Source organism: Vanacampus margaritifer, chromosome 1, assembly GCF_051991255.1.
Source record: "Vanacampus margaritifer isolate UIUO_Vmar chromosome 1, RoL_Vmar_1.0, whole genome shotgun sequence".
Taxonomy (NCBI): domain Eukaryota; kingdom Metazoa; phylum Chordata; class Actinopteri; order Syngnathiformes; family Syngnathidae; genus Vanacampus; species Vanacampus margaritifer.
This window is the reverse complement of record NC_135432.1, coordinates 155,745-177,235: the sequence shown is the minus strand read 5'-3', so window position 1 is coordinate 177,235 and position 21,491 is coordinate 155,745. Positions and strand designations below refer to the sequence as shown.

General features: G+C 45.7%; 3 protein-coding genes across 7 annotated transcripts in view; 1 reads left to right on the top strand and 2 right to left on the bottom strand.

Annotated features, from left to right (window-relative positions):
• Nucleotides 1–4,236, bottom strand: part of LOC144050013 (nck-associated protein 5-like) — a 74,245-nt gene extending 70,009 nt beyond the window's left edge. Inside the window, exon 1 of the mRNA XM_077562862.1 lies at nt 4,108–4,236. The gene's annotated coding sequence lies outside the window, so the exon portion shown is untranslated. The remainder of the gene's footprint in view (nt 1–4,107) is intronic.
• A 4,636-nt stretch (nt 4,237–8,872) lies between these two features.
• osbpl11 (oxysterol binding protein-like 11) lies at nt 8,873–16,024 on the bottom strand. 2 transcript variants are annotated; one of them, XM_077562952.1, is made up of 13 exons: nt 15,604–16,016; nt 15,238–15,306; nt 14,979–15,154; nt 14,417–14,496; nt 14,161–14,346; nt 13,792–13,990; nt 12,868–13,013; nt 12,644–12,778; nt 11,483–12,005; nt 11,198–11,384; nt 10,941–11,123; nt 9,611–9,764; nt 8,873–9,525 (listed from the first exon to the last, which is right to left on the bottom strand). In XM_077562952.1, the coding sequence occupies exons 1-13, from the start codon at nt 15,717–15,719 to the stop codon at nt 9,469–9,471; spliced, it is 2,211 nt and encodes a 736-aa protein (XP_077419078.1). In that variant the 5' UTR covers nt 15,720–16,016; the 3' UTR covers nt 8,873–9,468. The 2 variants fall into 2 exon arrangements, with proteins under 2 accessions (XP_077419078.1, XP_077419088.1); XM_077562962.1 differs by lacking the exons at nt 8,873–9,525; nt 9,611–9,764 and adding an exon at nt 9,775–10,848 and having other exon boundaries at nt 15,604–16,024.
• On the top strand, nt 15,364–20,453 carry LOC144050065 (glycerol-3-phosphate dehydrogenase 1-like protein). 4 transcript variants are annotated; one of them, XM_077563002.1, is made up of 8 exons: nt 15,364–15,466; nt 17,300–17,477; nt 17,851–17,991; nt 18,060–18,198; nt 18,309–18,421; nt 18,489–18,722; nt 19,713–19,809; nt 19,909–20,453. In XM_077563002.1, the coding sequence occupies exons 2-8, from the start codon at nt 17,370–17,372 to the stop codon at nt 20,022–20,024; spliced, it is 948 nt and encodes a 315-aa protein (XP_077419128.1). In that variant the 5' UTR covers nt 15,364–15,466; nt 17,300–17,369; the 3' UTR covers nt 20,025–20,453. The 4 variants fall into 4 exon arrangements, with proteins under 4 accessions (XP_077419128.1, XP_077419100.1, XP_077419110.1 ...); XM_077562974.1 differs by lacking the exon at nt 15,364–15,466 and adding an exon at nt 16,451–16,560; XM_077562984.1 differs by lacking the exon at nt 15,364–15,466 and adding an exon at nt 16,451–16,560 and having other exon boundaries at nt 19,703–19,809.
• The last annotated feature ends 1,038 nt before the right edge of the window (nt 20,454–21,491 follow it).

Below are 21,491 nucleotides of genomic sequence, written 5' to 3'. Positions count from 1 at the left end.
ATGACACATCGTGTCCAGTGAGTGCCACAGCGCCAAATCCAAAATGATGGACGTGAAGCCTCAGTCCATCTGACCTAGCGCGGTGCCTTTTCAAACACGCGGCCCCATTTCTAAATGTCCGCAGGCGCTTTACTTGAGAAGGAAGCCGACTAATCAGTGAACAGAATGTGAAACGTGCCGCCTTTAAAGACGAGCCGCACACGTAGCGTAATTACAGTACGCGTTTAAGGCTTAGGTTTCATGTCAACGAAACGGCCTGTAGCTTCACTCACTGCACTCAAATTAGATGTTGTATGCGTGGCGGGATATACTATATATATATATATATATATATATATATATATATATATATATATATCAATCAAATGTTCTTATTAGGTCAAATGTGACTTATGTAGTCATTGATTGCTTTATTGGCGACGGTCCTCCCTCCCTCCCTCCTGATGTCCTGTGATTTACACCTAAAGCAATTACTGGTATGTTGAAGCGGTGCGGTGCTGACCTCCACAGAGTGACACGCGTCGACGCCTACAGCGTACACAGGCACAGACCCCCCCCCCACCCCACCCCACCCCGCCCCGCAGCCGGCCATGCAGCCAGTCTGCGGTGTGGAAAGGAGGCAATCAAAGCAGGCCAGGAGGACGCTGACATCTGGGAGTCTTTGTGCTGGAAGCCTAATTAGATAGCAGGATGATGGGTGGTACTTTGCATGTCAGTGTGTGTGTGTGTGTGTGTGTGCACGTGTTAAAGGTCGAAAGAGAGGTTTCTTTTTTTTCTTTTTTTAACATCTGCTGCAGGAACAAGGGGGGTGCCCCAGACAGCTCCAACACAAGCACGAGGATAATGTGAGGGGATAACAGCTTAATGAGAACACTTCGGCCCATTGAGAGCTCGCTTCTCTGAAAAACAGACCGTCAGCTTTGTGGATCAATGGCGCCCAATCCATGAATATGGATTGTCATGGCTCCTGTTCTTTTGGAAGTCATTCACGCTTTGCGCGAGTAACGTTTTCATTCATATACAGCCGATTGTTGCACCTTCTGTCAGTTCCCCGAAGGATGATGCGATCCGAACATGAGGACACTTTTGATGTTGAAACCCTCATCATGTGGCTCACGTCCACCAACGAATTGCATGTTTGGATAGCTGCTTCCTTGCCAACGGCCTCCGTTGCGGGTTACACATACACACTACATGTTGAAATGACCATCTGGGCCACAGTGGATAATGTATGGGGGGTCCAGAGTTTGAAATCAGTACTCACATCTTCACACCACTTGGAAAAGTTTTGGGAGAAAAAGCCAAATAGTTGGAAGAAAAGAGTGGGATTGATCCGACATTGATCGGTCAAGCCCCTTTGGAACACCATTCATTTGTTTTTGCGCTTGTGCCAGTGACCGGTCAGCCCGAGTACTCGGAGCCTTTTCCGTGAAACGTGAATGCCGGCAACGATTATCCACCGGACATCTTTCATTTGCCAGCTACATGGGGGGGACCCAGAAATGGTGCATGGGGGTTTCCTAGGCTATGACTTTCCATTCATTGAGTGCGTGACGTCATCGGGTTTGACGTGCAGGGAGAGGAGCAGGATCAATCTGCGGCAGCACAGATGGCCTGCGCTGATCCCATGTTTCGGGTCCCTCTGCTGGCCGACTGGACCTGACTTGGAATTACGGGTGCCTCAATTTTACAGCAACGTGTTGTGAAGATCTTTTTTTTTTTTTTGTATAATTTGATTTCCTTTTCTGTCAGAAACCCAATCATTAGACTGGATGTTGACGATTATGTTGGTTATTAATGTGTGGGTGTGTCAAAGCATCAAGAAGAACAAGTTAGCACAAAGAGAGAGAGGTAAGAAAGCAACGAGGTACTTTGTAGTCAGAAGTGGAGCAACGTTCAGCAACTTGGAAACCACACAAAGCGTTTCTAACAATCAAACAAGGAAAACGAAATGACAAAAGAACCAGAACATTCAGTCGAGATAATGAGTACACTAGGAGGCCCAAGCACAAAATGAGCCTGACAAGGCGACATGGGTGCGATCGCATGTGAACAAGATGACACAGCCGGGATCATTAACAAACTATAAAAAACATGTGGCATCACCTGAACAGGCGGCGCCTGAGAGAAGAACCAAAGAAGACAAAAGCCATTCAAAACAAGTAAATAAAGAATAGTCACAAGCAAAGATAGAGTGGACGCTTGTGTGACGTTGAAAGGCCAAAAATCTCAAATGTTCATCTTGATCATGATGACATCATCCATTTCTCAATATTTGGTTCTAAAGCTCCTTAAACACAACTGCTTGCTTTAAAAACAATTTTGAACAACACGAGGAGAAGCAACAGTTGCTTTCCCTCCATGAAGGTCAAAAGCGTCGCAACCAATCACACGACGACATGTGCTTGCCGCTCGCCTTTTGCCAACGTGACGGCGCTTATGTGGCCTTCTTACCGCCACTTGCTGGATAGGAGGGGTAGTGCAGTTTGTTTTTCCACTACCGCATACGTCATCCAACTCATTTGAATGAAACACTGTAAGACGCCGTGGAAACACATTTATAAGTTCCCTGTAGAACTTTTACAGCCAAGAACTCCGTTTACCTCGAACTCAAAGCTTGTTGGTGGAAAAGAGGCTAATGTACTTAAAGTAGAACTAAGGAACTTTTCGAAATTCATAAAATATTTTCAATAGTCTTCTGATGAAACAGGGACTTGAAACTCATTGACTGGCACCTTTGCCATGGCCTGAGGGGGGTCCGTCTCATTTTGACCGGCACTAAGTGTCAAAACGGGGGGCTTTAGGACCCAGATGCGGGAAGGCAGAGCAAGGAGGCAGAGGTGTAGTCCAAAAAAAGGGATTTAATTTCTAAAGTTCAAAAACATAAAACAAAACATGAACATGAACTAGAACTAGAACTAGAACTAGAACTTGGGAGGGAACCGAAAACAGGCAGCATGACATGAGGACAAACGTACATACCACAATGCCCCAACACAGACAGAGGAGAGACAGCAGACTAAATACACCAACACTAATGACGCAACAAGACACACCTGGACCAGACACAAGTGGCTGAGGGCACTGATTGGACAACACAAGGAAGGGCAGGGTCACAATCAACAAGACAAGGAAAACACACAAGGAAAGCAGAAACTGAACATGACAGAACCAAAACCAAAACATGACAGAACCAAAACATGACACTAAGCAGCTTTGTGGAGGACACAAATATGCGTGTTTCGATTGTATACTTTATATTGTGTGTATATTCATTGATACTTTTTATTCTCTTTTAAATGTAATGCTGCTCAGTTGCTGCTATTTCTCAATTGCCCCGAGGGGATGAATAAAGTGATATTGAATTGAATTTTAAAAAAAAACGACAAATGTGCTGACTGCTTTATGGCATACGTCAAAAAGACAGAATTTGAATGTCGACGCTCGCTGGCTGGCGTGAGCTCCAAAATGATGCAATGCGCTTGTCCTCACGGGAAATGTGGTCTTCCTTCAGGCATAACATTACCGCGTTTGTCCACAATCAACATGAACTGAAAGTCCCTTCGTGTTACTTTAAAAGAGCACCCAGAGGCCCGACTAAGACGACTGACTGAACCGGTTCTCCGCATGAGCCAAAATCCCTCAAAGAAAGGAGATCACCTGCGAACAAGAACATGTTGAGTACGTAGCGTTCACTCGGTGGCAAACAGATGAAGTGGGGGCTTTGAAAGGAGAAGGAGGTGCAAAAGAAGGAGCAATTGTTTGCCGGCCGGGCTGCAACTTTCATCAACCTGCTTCAAGTACAAAAAGTAGATTGGGGAGAAAAGGAAGACTTCCCCCTTCAACTTCTGCTTGGCCGCCACGCGGAGTGAACATCCTATCAGATAGCAAACAGCACAACACGCCGCTGTCGGGGTCCGAGTGGGCAATCTTTGAGTACGGCCATGCATCGGCCGGCGTTCTTTCAACAAACGCAGCCGGTTAGCTGCAATCCGCTGTGCATTTCTTCTTTCACGTCTTTCATAATGTGTCAATTCAAACGCATGTTGACCTGATGAACCATATTTGAATGAACAGAAAGGCAAAGTAGCTGGAATGCAAACTTACTGCGCTCCGACAGGCTGTTTGGAAGCCGGCATCTCTCGAGCTGCTTTCCCCTCAACTGCAGTTCTGCTTGTGAGTGATGAGGTGGAATTTCCTTTGATGGCAGCTGAAAACATGCTGCTGCAAATTCTCCAGGAAGTGTTGCAGGCCTGGGAGGTTGGCTTGTCTGTAGCAACGCCCAATAAGACGGGAGGGAGGGAGGGAGGGAGTGGGGGGGGGGCGGGCCGCCGAGAAGTTCCACATGACATCACCAGCAGCTGTTGACAACTTTGGTGTTTATGAACTTCCAACGTGCTGGAGGTCCACCGCAGACCCACAAACGGAGCGCAAGTTTGCCAACAGGAGCTTTTTCTTTTTTTTTGCTAAACAAACATACACAAGCATGACTATGCGTGGAATGCCTGGAGTGCGAGACGATGTGTTTTTCTTTGCGATATGAGCTTTCCTTTTGGGGAGTGCAATCACGTGTTTACACAGTCAGGGAGCTGCTGAGCTCTTTTCCTGACTCACATGGTCGCCGCCGCCGCGTTCCTCGAGCTCGTTAGCTCGGCACTCGGAGCGCGTCTCTCCTGCGTTGCCTTCTCATTGAAATGGAAGCACGTGACTCGGAGGTTTCCTGCCAAGTGGGTCTCTTCACGAGCGCAGCTTTGCTTTTCATCGACTTCTCCGCCTTCCTCTTCGCCAGCCGCCCTTCGCGGCCACAAGGATGTGCAATCAATCTCAGCCCAGATGTTATATTTAGTGCAAGTTTTTAACAAGCTGAAATCAAATTGCATGTTTGCTGAAACGTTGCTCTCAGCTGCCCACGGTTCGACTTGCCAACAAACGGGAGTCTTTGGCGCATTCCTCTCCCGCTCATCAACGCGATCGCTGCGACCGCGATCGCATTCTGTCGTCGCATTCTTGCCTGAGATGCGCACTGCGTTGTAACAATACGAAGAGGCTGAGCGAGACTTAGCAGCGGTCAAAAGTTCCTTTTTACAACAACAAAATGATGTGCTCCGGGTTTGAGCTTAGCCAGTGCAAGCAAACAATCATGAGCTATTATCGGGATTCCATTCCAAGTAAATGTCAGAATTTGATCGCAAAATAATCCTTGGATGACATTGAATGGAATGGAGTTGAAAACTGTAGCAGACAAGCAACAATATTGACCTTTCCACTTTGGATTTACTGCCAACTTGTTCTTTTCCATAACAATGTTTCCTTATGTGGTTTTCTTCTTCTTCGCGTAACGAGATTGCTGACTGACAGAACAAGCATTCCATTTGTGCCGTCAATAGCGTGACCGTATTTAAGCTGTCTTGTTGTGAAACCTTCACATGCGACTTCCAGATGAAGTTTGCTTTCTCTAAACACGCTTACGGGCTCATCCGGTCAAGAAACACAAATCTTCATTCCATCGTAAGTCACAAGCTGCCCTCTGCCCTCTTTTCTGTCTCACTCGCAAGCTGACGTTGGAATGAGAAACGACTTGTAGTTGTCAATGTTGAAGTTTGACACTTAAGCTTGCGTTGCCAGTGGCACATACAGGAAAACTATCGAGTAAAATACAGGTTGGAGTGCGCTCATTACTGGGATCTGGGCGGTTTCCAGACCGGGGGGGGGGGGGGGGGGGGTTTGCTGGGGGCACAAGCAAGATGGACAAAAACAAAGAAAACCAGACCACAGGTAAGCAAATATAAACGAGACGTCAGCGCAAGTACCGCATGTTCCAGCCTCAAATGTGAATAATATTGCATTTGCGGAATACGACATCAAATCGTTTTTATCTGCCATTTTGACACTTGCTATTGACTGAAAATGACCTCACAGTTGCTCAGGCAACGAGTCAACGACCAGTCGCGGGACATCACGTGAGCAAACTGGGAAATCCGGTCGTTAGCTGAGCCTTGAGCAAGGATTGCTGCATTTGCGGATGGACGGAAGTCAGATGGGATCGACGCAGTTTCAGTTTCAACAACAAAGATGGCTGATTGTGATCAGTTGTTTTGGTTAACACAGTCCGTCCAAATCAAGTTGTGTGACGTAAAGTTATTTGTGTAATCCTTACTTATTTTGAATAACTTTAATGGATGTTGTAATAAATAAAGAAACAAATGTGTTTATAATGGTGTCAATTGTTTTGCCCTTTACAGATCGCATCTCTACCGCCGTTGCCTCCGAGTTCAAAGGGGCGTTTCCATGCACGCTTCCCGGTTAGTCGGAAAAGTCCGATTTCCCTCCTTCCTCGAATGCGGCATATGATGTCATTTTCAGTCGGCGGCAAGTGACAAAATGGCCGCCTCCGGAGAGGGCTAAACGGGTGGATTTGGCCGCTTAAGTCATATCCTACAAGCGCACTATAAATCCCAATGTCGTGTGTAGACTATTGGGGGCGCATAACCTACAACATCGTTTACAGAACTTTTGGGACTTGACTTCCTCTGCAATAGATGAATGGCAACTTTTCTCACCTAACAACTTACCACGAGCACATTTTGTTCTTATCTTGTTTTGTTTTTTTTGCTCTCGCATCCCTCAGTGATAAGTTGACTTCAATTTGTTCCCAATGTGCCGGACAACAGCGTGCTCGTCACATTTGGGAGACCCCCGACGTGTTATTGCGGTGTCCACGGGGGTTTCCGGTTGTGGATATGGACCAATTAATATCCTCCTTCTTTCCTCAGGACCCCCGTCTATCGAGCTAGCAGGCATCTTTTTAGTAAACTGTGGGCTCGACCCAGCTCCGTCACGCTCAACATGCAAAGTTGAGAACATGTTTGAGCAGATGGATTGATGGAGCTAAGCATGGCCATTATATTGAAGTGCTTTATTATCCTGAGTTCTGGCTTAAAGGCAAAAGCAAGATTTTTGTGCCGATGTCAGCCACTTTCAGAGAAAAGATCAAGCTGGGAAGATTTAGTGTGGATGCAGTAAGATGGAAAGCAGAAAGAGAAAAATACCGGCCATAAATCAAGGACAGCGTTCCCGTGATTCATCTGCATGCGAAGAGGATTTTGTTTCTTTTTTTTTTTAAGTGCCGAATGAGCCTGAGCATCTTTAGCGCATATGTCGGCTTAATTCAATGGAGTTACGCTCAATCATTTCCTGTCATGGACCTATTTGTGTGAGCGGAGGAATCCGTGCTCTTCCAAAACTTCGGTCCTCCACATGTAAAAGGAGGGAGAGTCACGCAGTCGTTGCGCATCTTCAAATCAGACCTCAGCAAATCTTGTGAGAGTTCAGCTCAGTGAGCGCCTAAGGGATTGCCTCGACACGTGCGTTTGTCTTTGTCTTGTCTTCATATGTTCTTCCCTCTTGCTGTTGTTGGTAATGCCACATGTGCACGTCTCCTTCCTGGAACACGCAAAGAGTGAACCCCCGATTCACACAATAAGAAAAAGAAAAAAGACGATTATACTTGAGAAATGACAGTAATATAGTTGGTTATAGAAGCTGGGGAAAACATTCAGCAACCAGTTTGAAAGGACGTGGTTCTATGTTGCAGCCACAGTTAGAAGCTTAAAATTGTCCAAAATGTCTAGATAAGACGATTACAAGGTTTTTATGTCCAAATAGTGTATCTTCTATCTAGTTCAAGGGTTCAAACGTGTTTGCCTGCACAGGAGCAGCGACGAGTTATCTACAAGACTTGGTGTGAGGTTTCACACGCTTCCTTCACAGGGTGCTGTAAACGCAAAGATGCGAGCCGTGCGGCGGTCGGTGTGGCGTGGGGAAGGCCCGGGTGTGAAGAAAAAGAAAACAAGTGTGCAGGCCTGAGGGCAGAGGTTCGGATCGAGCACTCACACGCAGATGTGAATTACAACCTGACTCAAGCATATAGTTCATAAAGCACATTCAAACAAAATGGCTAAAGTCGACTTTGGCCAACTGCTATTATTTTGCATTTCCTTTGAAAGTGCAACACATTGGCTCGCCGAATGCACGATTGCACGTGTTGCTATTTTTGCTTCTCTGCCTCCCCTACTGTCGACTTTCCTGAGAACAGAGCTGCTGCAGCCAATTACAGTTGATACGGGGGTTGATTTTATGATGTGTAGCAGTAATACTAGCAAGAGGACTGAGGATGTTAGTTATATAACATGACATAGCATGGAATTGCTCCTATACAATTGATCTAAACGTTTGGTATGCACGAGTGCAGGTTGCACCCACTCAGCAACAATGTGCTTCATGAAGTCACTTTCAAATGTAGACGTCACCATTGAGTTGAGAATGTTTGTTGTTCAGGTCAAACTGGTCCCGAGTCTACTCAAATGGATTTTACATTTACCTGTGTGTGCTAAATCAAGGGAGATGCCAGTAATGGCGGGACTCTTGAAACAGTCAGACTGCATTTTGTTTTTTTGGTAATGGCGTCATGAAAACAGTAAGTGATCAAGAAGAAGCAGCTTAAAACAAACCTAAGAAATGTTTGTGTGTTTCCATATTAACAAGCATAAATGTCCCCCCCGGCCCGGCCCCGCCCCTTGTGTTAACAAATAGGATTTCATAATGCTTGACCGGTACAGCACTGCGATGACAGCGCCCTCTTGCGGAAACGTAGCAGAATACAGCTTTTAAGGCAATTAAGTCCACTACTTACTGTCCGGTTTAGTAGTCGATTTGGTTAGCGTGTTCGCTGCCTTCCGTCTGTTCGCTGCCATGTCTGTTATCTGTACATTATATACATATTTAGCAAAGCGGCATATTGGGGATAATAAGATAACTGTGCCCCAGACAGTTTAAAGAAAATTGCATTTATTCCTTTACAAAACAAGCACAATTGGTTAAAAACCTTTAATATATTGTATAAAGTGTGTGATGGCGATGCAAGAGGCGCAGCATGCATTTACATCATCAACTTCTTTCATCCACTGCAACACAACAAAGGAGCTCAAACAACGGGGGGTGGGGGGGGGGGGGGGTTCGGCCATTCCGTCAAAGCGTACTCCTAATCCGCCATCATCCGGCTACAGTCTCACCACCGCTCGTCCATCGGACTATTTAAGGCTATAGAATATCTGTACAACAAAAGGTGTTATTGACCTTCGCTGACAGACGCTGAAACAATATCATATCCAACACAAGAGCTGCACTCTCTCCTGAGCAAAGCAAAAGATCGCTCGTATGACGTCGCAGTAGCGTTCCAACCGCAATCCTCAACATTCCTTAACAGCTGTCAGACAGTCGGTGTCCATTCAACTGCGTGCCGTCGTTACGACAGCTCTGGTATTGGATAGCGTTCGCACAGTAATGCAGTTGCGCTCGGTTGCTGCGATCCAAGCAAAAGGAAAGCTTGGAGGCTTTGACAATATCCAACGTGTCCATCTGCCGGCGAGTGCAGGTCACTTTGCTCTCATTCCGCAGGCGGGGATCAAACTAGGATTTGACAGCAGAGCTTTTGGAAAGCAGTTGGCGATAAATCCAGCCATCGCCCTGACGGAGAGAAGAAGCTCGGCTTGAGTACGCCGTGCGTCGCTCGCGGGAGACAAGTAAGAGGTTCGGCGTCCATGTGGCTTACCTCCCTGTCAAAGTATCGGGTCCTCCACGACGTTTCCGTGTCAGCTCGGTGTCGCTCCTCCGAGCGCTGTCGCTCCTCCAGGACGCGCTTGTGCTCGGTGGCTTTGTCGACGTCCTTCTGCCGCAAGGCCTCCGTGACGTGCTGCCACAAACGCCTAAAACATGGCATGCAAATACAGTCGGCAAAAGTTTACTCCCACATACAACTGAAAATCGTGCACCTCTCCCACCACATCATTCTTTATTATGTCGATTTTTTTTATAAAGGCATAATTATGACAACTCCTCAGCAACTTGATTTTTATCTCGTGTAATCTGTTTTAAACAGCCGTGTTTTTTTTTTTTTTTTAAATGTGCTCTAATAATAAAACTAGAATACTTCTTAATAGGTTTTAGGTGAACTAATGAGTACACACATACAAAAAAAAATAAAAATAAAAAAGAGCAATGACATGTCCAATTGGTAAAATTAACGAATGAACAATACTGAGCTCTCTTGGAGAATAAAATAAAAATAAAACTAGAATCAATTGGATTCCAGAGCAAAGCGGTTCTAGGGGACAGATTGACAGCCGGCTCAAGACCGCTTCTGATGAGGACCCAGTTGGAGCTTGATGATGCGGACTTTGCATGATAGTGAAGGACGAGACGGGTTTGACAGTCAATTGAGCCCCACTTCTCTCCTCAGGCAAACGTTTCACTGCTCCCCTGCCTGCATTAATGGCTGTTGTGCCCATTGTTCTCTCTCTCGTCCCTCCTCGAGCGCTCTCTCTCATCTCTTCCTATACTGCGTCTTCTCCGTCTCAATCCAGAAAGCTCAGCGCTTTCTTCCTTTCGAGGGCATTTTCCTTGCCTCCGCTGCCAAGTGCGTGTTGGTTTTTGTAATGATGAGGTGTGATTTGGGACTGGGTCAATGTGCAAGGTGCCTTGCCTTCAGTTGTGAAGTGGCGCCGTATAAATAAAATGGCCGCGACTATGTCCCAGGGAAGAGCCCAGATGTTTTCAGCTGGCCAGGGAATGTGTTGGTATCCCGCCAGAAGAGATGGACAAAGAGAACGGGCGCGAGGGAAGAGCGGTCCTCTCTGCTTACGCTGCAGCTCTCGCGACCCGACCCCGGATAATCAGCAGAAGGATCGATGGACTCATCAGTTCTCTCTCCTGCCAGCGGGCGGCTAAAACGTCTCTTATGTGAAATGGGTCAAATTGAGCATGCGACATGTCATTGCATGCATGCAAATCCTACAAAGCGTAATAAGGGTCATAATCACTTCATGTATATACATTTGTGTTAATTCATTCATTATGAAATAGTGTCTTGTCCATGGGCAGACCTGGATTCGGTTGGTCCTTGCTTCTCGATTGGCCGGACACACTTCCTTGTTACGGGCAGTTTGGTGACATCGACCACCCTGGTGTCGCCGTTGGCATACGCAAATTCCAAGGTGCCGTTCCACTCCCCCTGAATGCGGCACACCACCACATTGGTCGTGTTGTGTTTCACTTCCGCCGTCACTCTGCATTCGGGAAACAAACGCGTTCAGTGTCATGTCCTGCTCGACGACTTCAAAAGCTAAAGCAAAGTCCTTACTTGTGCAATTTGCCCCCATAAAAGGGTTTTGTCTGGAAAGTGATGACTGCGGCGTAGCCCGTCTTGGCGCAAGCGATGTTGACTTTGCCTCCCAGTTCGACCCAAGGAACCGTGAGGATGGAGCGTGCGTATGCGCATGGCAAGGTGAACGTGTATTCTTCGTCATGTTCCAGCAAAGTCAGGCAACCTGATTTTTAAAAACAAACGTCAAGACATCAACATCATCCTACACAAACGTCGTCTTCATGTGAGGCGAAACCCCCCCCCCGAAAAGCAGCCACTAACCTTCCCCTATCATGGAGACGCCGATGGACATGCCCATGAACTTGCTCTTAGTCCACACGTGAGTATTGACACACATGCGCCGCTCCTGGCATTCGGCGTAGAAGCCGGACACGGGCGGGTGATGAGATACTTGCTCTGCCACAAAGCGTACTTGGTAGCAATCCTGGGAGGCGGCGTGGTCAGCGGCGGGGTCAGCGGCGGGGTCGGCGGCGGGGTCGGCGGCGGGGTCGGCGGCGGGGTCGGGGCTTCCTTGCGGCGACTCGGCGGAGGACGACTCTGGTGTCTTGGGGACGTTCCAGGAACAGTGGAACGTCTCGCCAATGATGGGGTTGTAGGGCTTCTTGGCAATGGCGCCCTTGCGGCCCTCGTGGAAGGAGGTGAGGTAATATTCCACAAAGGCAACCATGCGCTCGTCGGGGCCGCTGCCATCTGTGATGGCCACAAAGAGCTCCGGGTGCGACATGAAGTCCGCATACATCTCCAATAGAGAGCGCTTCTCCAAGATGAAGGTGGGCAGCACAACCTGGAGGACGGTGGGCAACTTTCAGTCTTTCCACTTGGATGTATTATGTAAACGATTGCTTCCATGTGATTTTGCATGAACGAGGCATGAACGAGGCATGAACGAGGCATGAACGAGGCATGAACGAGGCATGAACGAGGCATGAACGAGGCATCCCCAAACAAAACCGCAAGTGATACAATTCATTCAAATGGAGCTGCCGTTCACGTTTGCATCAAAGTGGCGTTCTATCATTGATGATTTACTAACCAGTAACATTTGAGGAATAGTGCAAATAGTTACACAACACTTGACACATTTCTTCATTTACATTTGATTTAGACTCAGAGAGGTATTTGTCGTCTTATTGTGTTTGTTTTTAAAGCCAGCTGTGTGTGTGTGATCCCGCCAAAGCCTTTGAAATGAAAGCAAGCCATCATTCACAAAATGAATTCTGGTTGATGTCAAAAACCTCGGCTCGCAAGTTGCAAAAAATAAAAAATAAACAAAAGAATACGTGGAAACAAACACCTAACCCGAGGAGAGCAGTGGAATTCACGAGGTGAAGTCCACAGCACACAAGTTATGATGCTGGTCACAAATCGTTTTTTTTGTTTTTCTTGTCATCTGTCAGCACATGGAAGTGGAAGCGGACCTACCCGCGTGAGGTCCATACCCAGCTTCAGCTGCGAGAGCAGGTGTAGGATGACGCTTCGCTCCTCCTCCACGGCGCACAGGTCCTCCTCTTTGTCTGTGAACGAGTCCACTATCTCGTCCTCGGGATCGATGTCTTCCTGCTCCCGAAGCACAAGCAGCAAGACAAGAATGAATGAACATGCGTGGACAAGCGTCTTTTGAAAGTGTGGAGCCGCTGTCGTCTCACCCCAGAGGAGCTGCGGGACTCCGGGCTGCCGGGCTCCAGACGGCCCCCCTCGAGCGGGCCCTCTCCTGCTGTGATGCTGTCCAAGGAACTGCTGCCATTCTTCAGGATGTCCGGCAGCTTGGGGTCCAGCCACTCCATGGCGGATCCTGCCACGGGCGGGGGTTGCACAGCAGCGGGTTCAAAGGTGCTCATTAGATGAATGTCTCCCAACCTCCCTCCCTGCCAAGGCCTCCCCCCTCCCCACCGCCGTGCACAAACACACGTAAGCCTGCCACTTGTGGCACCACCCGCCTGACTTGCGCTGCACAAATGGTTCCACTTGAAGCCGAGCAGAGTGCAACTGGACCCTTCAGTCAGATGATGGATCACACTAATTGCCCCGCCGACAGGCAGCATCCTCGTCCTCCGATTGGCTCGGGACTGTCGGCGGCGTGGCATCTTTTTATGCAAGTGCAGGGGCGGGCCCATCCCATTCAAACTCACCTTGCACGTTGCCAGGCAACTTCATCTGATTGGCTGTTGCGATTGAGGCCGCTTGATGAAATATGCATTAAGTCATAAGATCTGCTTCAGAAAAGTGGCACATGGGCTGCTTGTTTTCCGCTTTCATACGATCTTGTTCAAGTCAAACATGATTCTGACATCTTTGCTGTACGCGTGCTACACACAGCGCGTTGAAATCCCAATTAAAACTCTGCGTCACCAGCGCTGCGTGGATATTGGAACTACCTGAGGTCCAATTACTGTTGACACAGGCGGCAATAGTCGGCACAGCTCCCTATCAATAATTCAAAATGATTCCACTGTTTGTCTAGATTGGGTGGAGGCCTGTTGCACATCTACAATTTGAATTGCAGGCCTCCTAATGAGCACAAACGACGTTTCCCTTTCGTCACAATTTGAATATCTGGAAAATGTGCCCACCTCCCATGCAGCCCGTCTGCCTGGCCACCTGCTGCAGGTTGAGGATGTGCAAGCACTCGTTGAGGCAGGTCATGGTGGCCATGGACGTAGCCTTGAGCATGAGCAGGTCCTGGTCCAAAGAGGAAAGTCCAGGGGCTGCAGGCAGGCCCTCTATGCCCTGGATTAGGTCTCGGTGCTGGCCTTGAGCCTGGCCCATCATCTAGAGGGGGAAGCGCACGGTCATCGGGTACGGAAATCTTCATCAAATTAAACGACAACATTTGATTGACATATTTCACATTGGCTTTCTTTTGTACAATGACTTAAGGGTGGAAATCGATGGAACAAGTACATCAAGTCAATCAGTGTACGGAGCGCTCAATTATTTACTTCTCTGGCTTCCATTAGATGGTCTGGCAGCAGTGAACGCTTGCTGGAATACAGTGACGAGCCCTTGTGTATTTGCCAGTTGAATAAGGAGGAGGGGTTCTGGCTCGGTCGGCGCAGGGACACGGGCGAGCTGCTGCTGCCTTGAGACACCATCGAGTAGCTGCGGGACTTGGGCGGAGGATTACTCTAAGCAGAGTCACACAAAGTGGAATTCAAGACACATGAGATTTCTGGCCTGTTTCAAAGCAAGTCTTACCTTCCCCATAGCCTCAGTGTGATGCTGTGTGCAGATTTGCAGTCTGCTCACCCAGTGTTGCCTCTCTTTGGCGTCGGCGGCTAAGAATGACACGTGGATTAAAAAAAATATTAATACATGGCCGTGGTTACTCGAACACTGTCCAAATCCGCCTTGATCCTTGCATCGATATCATGCAGCAGAAAATTGAAAACATCCACATCAATGGGGATGGATGAGGACGAGAAAAGGCTATAGCCTGGTGGTACACAAATTTTCATTTGTAAATCTGAAATATTTTTCCTGTTACAGACCCCACGCATGGGGTTAAAACAGGAACATGTTTAATATTTAAGAGCAGACAAATGAACTCTTACCACATCTCAGACCAATATGATCTAATGAAACATAAGATAATTTGAGAAGTGCGTTACAAATGAAATGTATTATTATTATGGTTTGCCTTTTGTTGTCCTTGATCAGGAAGAAACAAATATTTGTTTAGGTTTGTAACAGCGCTAAGAGAAAAACAAATGTGAACAAAAGCAAAGTCATAACCAGGAAACAATGTGTTCAAACACACCCCTGAGCTTGTACTGCTCTCCACTGATGGCATTGACAGTGAATGTATGCGAGTCCTCATCACTGGGGGAGATAACCGCCCCTGCCAAAGGGAGCATGCCGCGGGGCTTCTGAGGCCGGGACTGCTCATTGACAAAGTACTCCAGCACACCTGCATCATTGTTTAGGACAAAGAACCTGGAAACAACAAGATACAATGTCCAATCGGTGAAAAAGTGAAAAGCTTGGAGAGCTTGTGCATTCAAGCAGGCGCAACTCACCTGTACTGCCAACCTGTCACCAAGTTAGTGTACTTCATCAAGTAGCCATCGATATTCTCCATGTGGTCACTGGCATCCGATGTGATCACGCGAAAGGATACAAACAGAAGATAGAAAGCATTGGGACGGAGCACACAGCATGATAAACAAACAAAGGTGATGTTTCCACTGCCTCGTAAACTTGTCTGGCCAGAAAAGCAACTGCGACCAAATGCAACGCCCGAAACAAGTAAGTCGCTAGTTGTCCTTCTTTCTATCACACCTGCATGCACTCTCGAATAAACACACAATACGACTCGAGTCAATAACTAGCTTTATAGCGTCATCAAGCCGAAACTAAACCAAAACAAACAAAACAAAACTCACCTATACTGCCAGCTCTTGGCACTCGCTCTACCAGAGCTCGGAGTCCTGTTCTGGGGAAATACATCCAGTTTGCCTTCGTTGTCTGTAATTCGTATTGCCGTGGTTTCCCCTTGCATAGTCACTGGCAAAACCTCTGCCTTTAGCTTAGCCGCAGTTTGCTGGCCTTAAGATAACTCGTCAAAACAAGACAACGTGATTAAACAAGACCAAGTTCCTTTAAAATGTCGTATGACGTTCAAAATCGAATTCGCATTGACCACGCAACCTACAAAACCCCATTTGTTTGTTTGCTACATTGAATGAAACATGATCAAACATGTCCGGCTAACTAGCTTGACAGCCTTCCTGGTAGCGCAAACGGAAACGCGTCACGTGACTCGTGATCGTGGGCTTCAAAACATTATTATTATTGAATTTATTTATTTTTAAAGCAAATGCATTTTTTTTCCAGTACTGTACTGTATTTTAAAGCAAAATGGGATATTTTAAGCGGCCAAAAAGAATTATTATCGACATCCTCGCGGAAGAAAATGTTTTGCTCTTGTTTTTTTTTTTGTTTTTGACGTAAGCGTGGGTAAAACCGTTCCAATGTGTACTGAAAACAAAATCACCCAGTACTGAGGTTGGCGAGAATGAACAGTGTTTTGTCATAAATAAATATAATAATTTCCAGTGGTATTCAATATGGATAGTGATTGTGCATTGCTATTTGCAAGTTAACATTTGCAATTAAGTCAGGGTTTAAAAACTCTTAAAATGTGCTGTTTCAGAAAAAAAAAAATTTTTTATAATAAATAATGAAAATGTTCAAGATGCGTTACTGCTACTGCGTGCAATCGTGGGGCGTATAAGGAAGTTAATAAATGCGGAAGATTAAAGTACAGTACAGGTTTGCACAAGTACGAGCAGGATCGAAATGCCCGGGACGAAAGTTTGCATCTTGGGATCGGGAAACTGGTACATGTAATCCGTTTTTAAGACGCGTGTCTACTCGTAACAATATTCTTTAAGTTCAAAATGTGCATGAAGTGGCGTATCCGTGTTTTCCCTTTTCTTGTCAACTTGTTTTTCTGTGTAATCACGGAAAGAAAGAAAACACCGCTGCAAACCGATTGGAATGAGCGTGCAAGTTCAATGCAAATCGTTTCAGGCTTTGAACAGTGGTCAAGCTTTTCAATTAAGTAGGCAAGGTGCAAGGTGAATGAGATACCTGACTAGTTCCTGATTGGAGCAAATGCAAGTGTTACAACTGACCAGTGTTACAACGGTCGTCAGCCCCCCCCCCCCCCCCCCACAAAAAAAAAAAGGTGGAATTGGCACGCAGTTTGCGTTGCACATTTCAATTGGATGTTTCCCCTCCTCCGTGTAGTTACCACAAGAGGGAGCCCGCGTACCACACTTAGAGAATCACTGCATTCGAACACTAGCCTACAACTACTGTGTTGATTAATGAGGTTTATTTAGGGTGGACAACAACGCTTGCGTTTTTAAAATATCTGTTGGAGCATTAAAAGCATGTATATGTTACTGCCCTTCTGTAGAGGCTCACCGTCTTTTAGGCTTTGTTTTTGGATGATGTTCATGACAAGACAAACTTTTTCACACGTCCACACTTGTATGTATTGAGAGTGTCTTTTAAGACTCTGTCATTAGCGTTGACACAAACCCACTTTTATGCTTTTGCTTTGTTTTAAAGGGGCTCTTCGATTGCCAAAATCGTCGGGCGCAATGTCAGATCATCAAACCGGTTCGACCCTGTGGTGAACATGTGGGTTTATGAAGAAGTGATTGATGGGAAGAAACTTACTGAGATCATCAACACGGAGCATGAAAATGTCAAATATTTGCCTGGTCATAAGCTGCCAAAGAACGTGGTAATTATCCAGCATAAAAGGATCCATTACGACTTAATATTTCTAAATGATTAGAGCCCACAGTTTAGGTTGTCAGTTAGGTGTGAGGATGTGTAGATTAGGATTAGTTTTACTTTTATGAACAAGAAGGTTATAAAATGGACTTGCTTCAGTGTCATCGTAGGCAAGTACAAGTTATGTTGCGCAAATTATGTTCAAAGAATGTCTTTCTTTATTTTCAGCTTTTAGCCTATTGGATAAATGCCATGTTGGCACAATTTAAAGCAGTGTTATAATATATATATATATATATATATTTTTTTTTAACGTTATCTCATGTACCGCACTCCAGTATCATCGCAGGACCTCACACTGCCACCGATTTCCTGTACAGGTGGCTGTTCCAGATGTGACAGAGGCCGTGAAAGGAGCAAAGTTGCTCATTTTCGTCACCCCACACCAATTCGTCCGCTCACTTTGCGACAAGATCAAGTCTCACGTTGCAGACGGGGCCATCGGCATTTCACTCATCAAGGTGAGATTTCCTTTGGCGTTGTGATGGCAAAAGGAAATTGCTTGATCCTGGCAACAAACTGCCTTTAGGGCATCGACGAGGGTCCAGACGGGTTGCAGTTCATCTCAGACATCATCAGAAAGGAACTGGAAATTGAGGTCTGCGTCCTGATGGGGGCCAATATTGCCAGCGAGGTGGCCGATGAGAAGTTCTGTGAAACCACCATTGGTGCGACACTCTCTGCATTTCATTCTTCAGCGCATCACTTCTTCCTGTATCTTGCACGTGACTGTTGTTATTCCAGCTGCTATTTTTCCGGACTGTTTCCAAAACGACAGGTTCAACAAATGAGGCAAATGGACTCGTGTTCAAAGAGCTGCTTCAGACTCCCAACTTCCGCATCACTGTGGTGCAGGAGAGCGACACGGTGGAGCTGTGCGGAGCCCTGAAGGTAAATGAGTGCACGTCGTCAAATGCGGTCCACCAGTGAACGGGAGCAAATGATTACGTGCCAACAGAACATAGTGGCGGTCGGGGCGGGATTTTGCGACGGCCTGGGATTCGGGGACAACACCAAGGCTGCGGTGATCAGGCTGGGTTTGATGGAGATGGTCGCCTTCGCCAAGTTGTTCTGCCGGGACCGAGTGAGTTCCAACACCTTCTTGGAGAGCTGCGGTGTGGCCGACCTCATCACCACCTGCTACGGTGGACGCAACCGCAAAGTTGCAGAGGCTTTCGTCAGAACTTCCAAGGTGACTGTTGGCAACAACCCGAGTCCATCTTGCTGGCAAAAAAGTGTTGGAATGCACTGCAAAAACTGACATCTTAAGGGAGATCATTTCTTACATTTCACTGAAATTTGCTGATTTTGATCTGACGCTTAAAAAAGGATTATCAGACAAGATCATTCTGCTTATTTTAAGATACTTATTACTTGATGATCTTATTTGATCAAGCAGTCTTGGCATTGAGTGTTAACAGCCAGTTTGAAGTACTGTGAGGCTTCAAACAAGCATTTTCCACATTTGAAGATGGATAGCCAACATCAAAGCCCTGATATATATATATATATATATATATATATATATATATATATATATATATATATATATATATATATATACACACTAAGCTCATTTTTCTTCTTTCTGACCAGAGTGTTTATCCTCAGACTGGAAGGTTGTGGGTTCAATCCCTGGTTGGGTCATGCCAAATATGAAAAAAAAAGGGACCTCCATGCTTGAATGTATTTTAATCAATATTATTATTTATTGAGTCAATATTAGTTATTTTTAGTCTAAAAATACCATTTTCAAGACTGCCGTGGTTGATATGGGCCTAGTATTATTTAAAAAAAAAAAAATTAAGGTCAATTTAAGTAAAATTTTCTTGTTCTGTTGGCAGATAATTTTGCTTATTTGAAGTCATCATTGATTTATTTTACTCTATTTTTTTCTTAAAATGTCTACTTTCCTTTTTGCAGTGTGTTGCTCAGGAATCACATTTTTTATTTCAGTTCACAAGCTTACAGTAAATGCTGAATTGATGCACTACTTTACAAATGTAATACTAAAACGACATGAATTTAAAAGCATAGCTGAAAAAAACGATGCAGCAACAAAACATGAGCAAAGCAGCCACGGAGAGAAACAACGTAAAAGACGAGCAAAACAAGGAAGGAACATGCACCATTCATGACACAAATCATTAAAAACATGTTTGACTTCATTAGTCCATTGCAGAGCTGGAGGCGGAAATGCTCAATGGACAAAAACTGCAGGGTCCACAAACCTCGGCTGAGATATACAAGTTCTTACAGAAGAAGGGCATGGTGGGAAAGTAAGTCAACTGGACTCCCTGGCAGACACTCAAATTGGACTGCATAGTCAGTTGGTTAGTAATGATTGGTTTTGACAAATGATTCTCTTCCTCTTTTAGGTTTCCGCTCTTTGCGTCCATATACCAGATCTGCTTTGAAGGCAAAGAGGTGCAAAAGTTTGTCACCTGCCTTCAGAACCACCCAGAACACATATAAAGTGACGGCAGGAATGTAGTGTGCCTTCCGTGGACATTTCTGGCCAAGATGAGTGGACAAGATTCAGGAGCTGGAAACGTCAAATGGAGCCCAATGAAACGGTGCCACTCCGCGCCGAGGTGGTCTCGTCTGGGGTTTGACTGTCTTGTCATTTCCCGGATTCTCGATCCTGTGCACCTGTTTCCCATTCCCCTCCCGTGTTAAATAGTCTGCGTCTCCCCTGTCTCCTGCCAACGTGTTTTCGTCACCATCACTCGAGCCCAGTCCCTGTCTTAGTCTTCAGCCTTGTTGTCCTGTCTTTTGTTTGTAACTTTTCATAGCCACAGTATAGTTTTAGTTTACGAGTGCATTTTGCTTGTAGATTAGATATCCTCCTTTTTGGAGCGCCTTTCGTTTAACCATTTATAAACTGATTTTATGTTTAATAAATATCTGCTTTGGTGGCCAACTCTTCTCTCTGTGCTCGAGTCCGAAATCCGCCACAGATTGTCAAACAGCACTTTTCAAAACTGCTTTAAAGTTCTTTTTATTTTTATCTATCCTTGCATCCATTTTTTGGTAACTCTTATCCTCATTAGGGTTGTGGGTGTGCTGGAGCCTATCGCAGCTGACTTTGGGCAAGAGGTGGTGTAACATCCCAATTGCCAGCCAATTGCAGGGCACACGTACTGCACAACAAACAATCATTCACACTCACACGTCATGACAGTTTTGAGGCTACAATGAACCTAACATGTGTGGAATGGCTTCGTGGTAGAGTGTTGGTCTCCGGAACCAGAGGCAAGATACTGAATCCCCATTTGCAGCAGGTGAATGTAAAGCACTTTGAGGGCCTTGAAAGGTGGAAAAGCGCAATATAAATGCATTACCATTAATCATTCCGATGCCCTGAGAATACCATGACCTGGATGAATGAGATTATTATTATTATTATTATTATATTCCATTCACTCTTAACAATAGTTGTGGTGGAATAACCTGATGGACAAAAGTGGCCGTTTATGTATTAGAGTATAAATGATTAGATCTCTTCAATAGGACATCATAAATGAGGAGATATGGTATATAAAACTTATGTCAAGCATTCCACTTCTGGAAGTAGCCTAACGTGAAGATTCGTGAAGATTGGATGTAGCATTCCAAGTTCGATTAGAGCGTGACAGAATATTAACATTTTGCTGTTTGCGGCGATGATCAGTCTTCAACGAGATCAACCCCCATTTTTAGTCCAAATCGACGGCAATGCAGACCTATTCCATTCGAGTTATGCATTGAAAATGATGGATCGTCATGTCGAAAATGTTATTTATCAACAACAACAACCATGTACCCAGACTTTAAGCTGCACTTCTTCTAAATTTTGCCCAGCCCTGGTGCAGAACAGTTTTACGGTAATAACGGGTTGCAGAGAACGTAAACGCTGCACAAAAACCTGAATGACGTCACAGCCTTTCCTTATGCAAAGATGCGAATAGGAAAGCTAGCT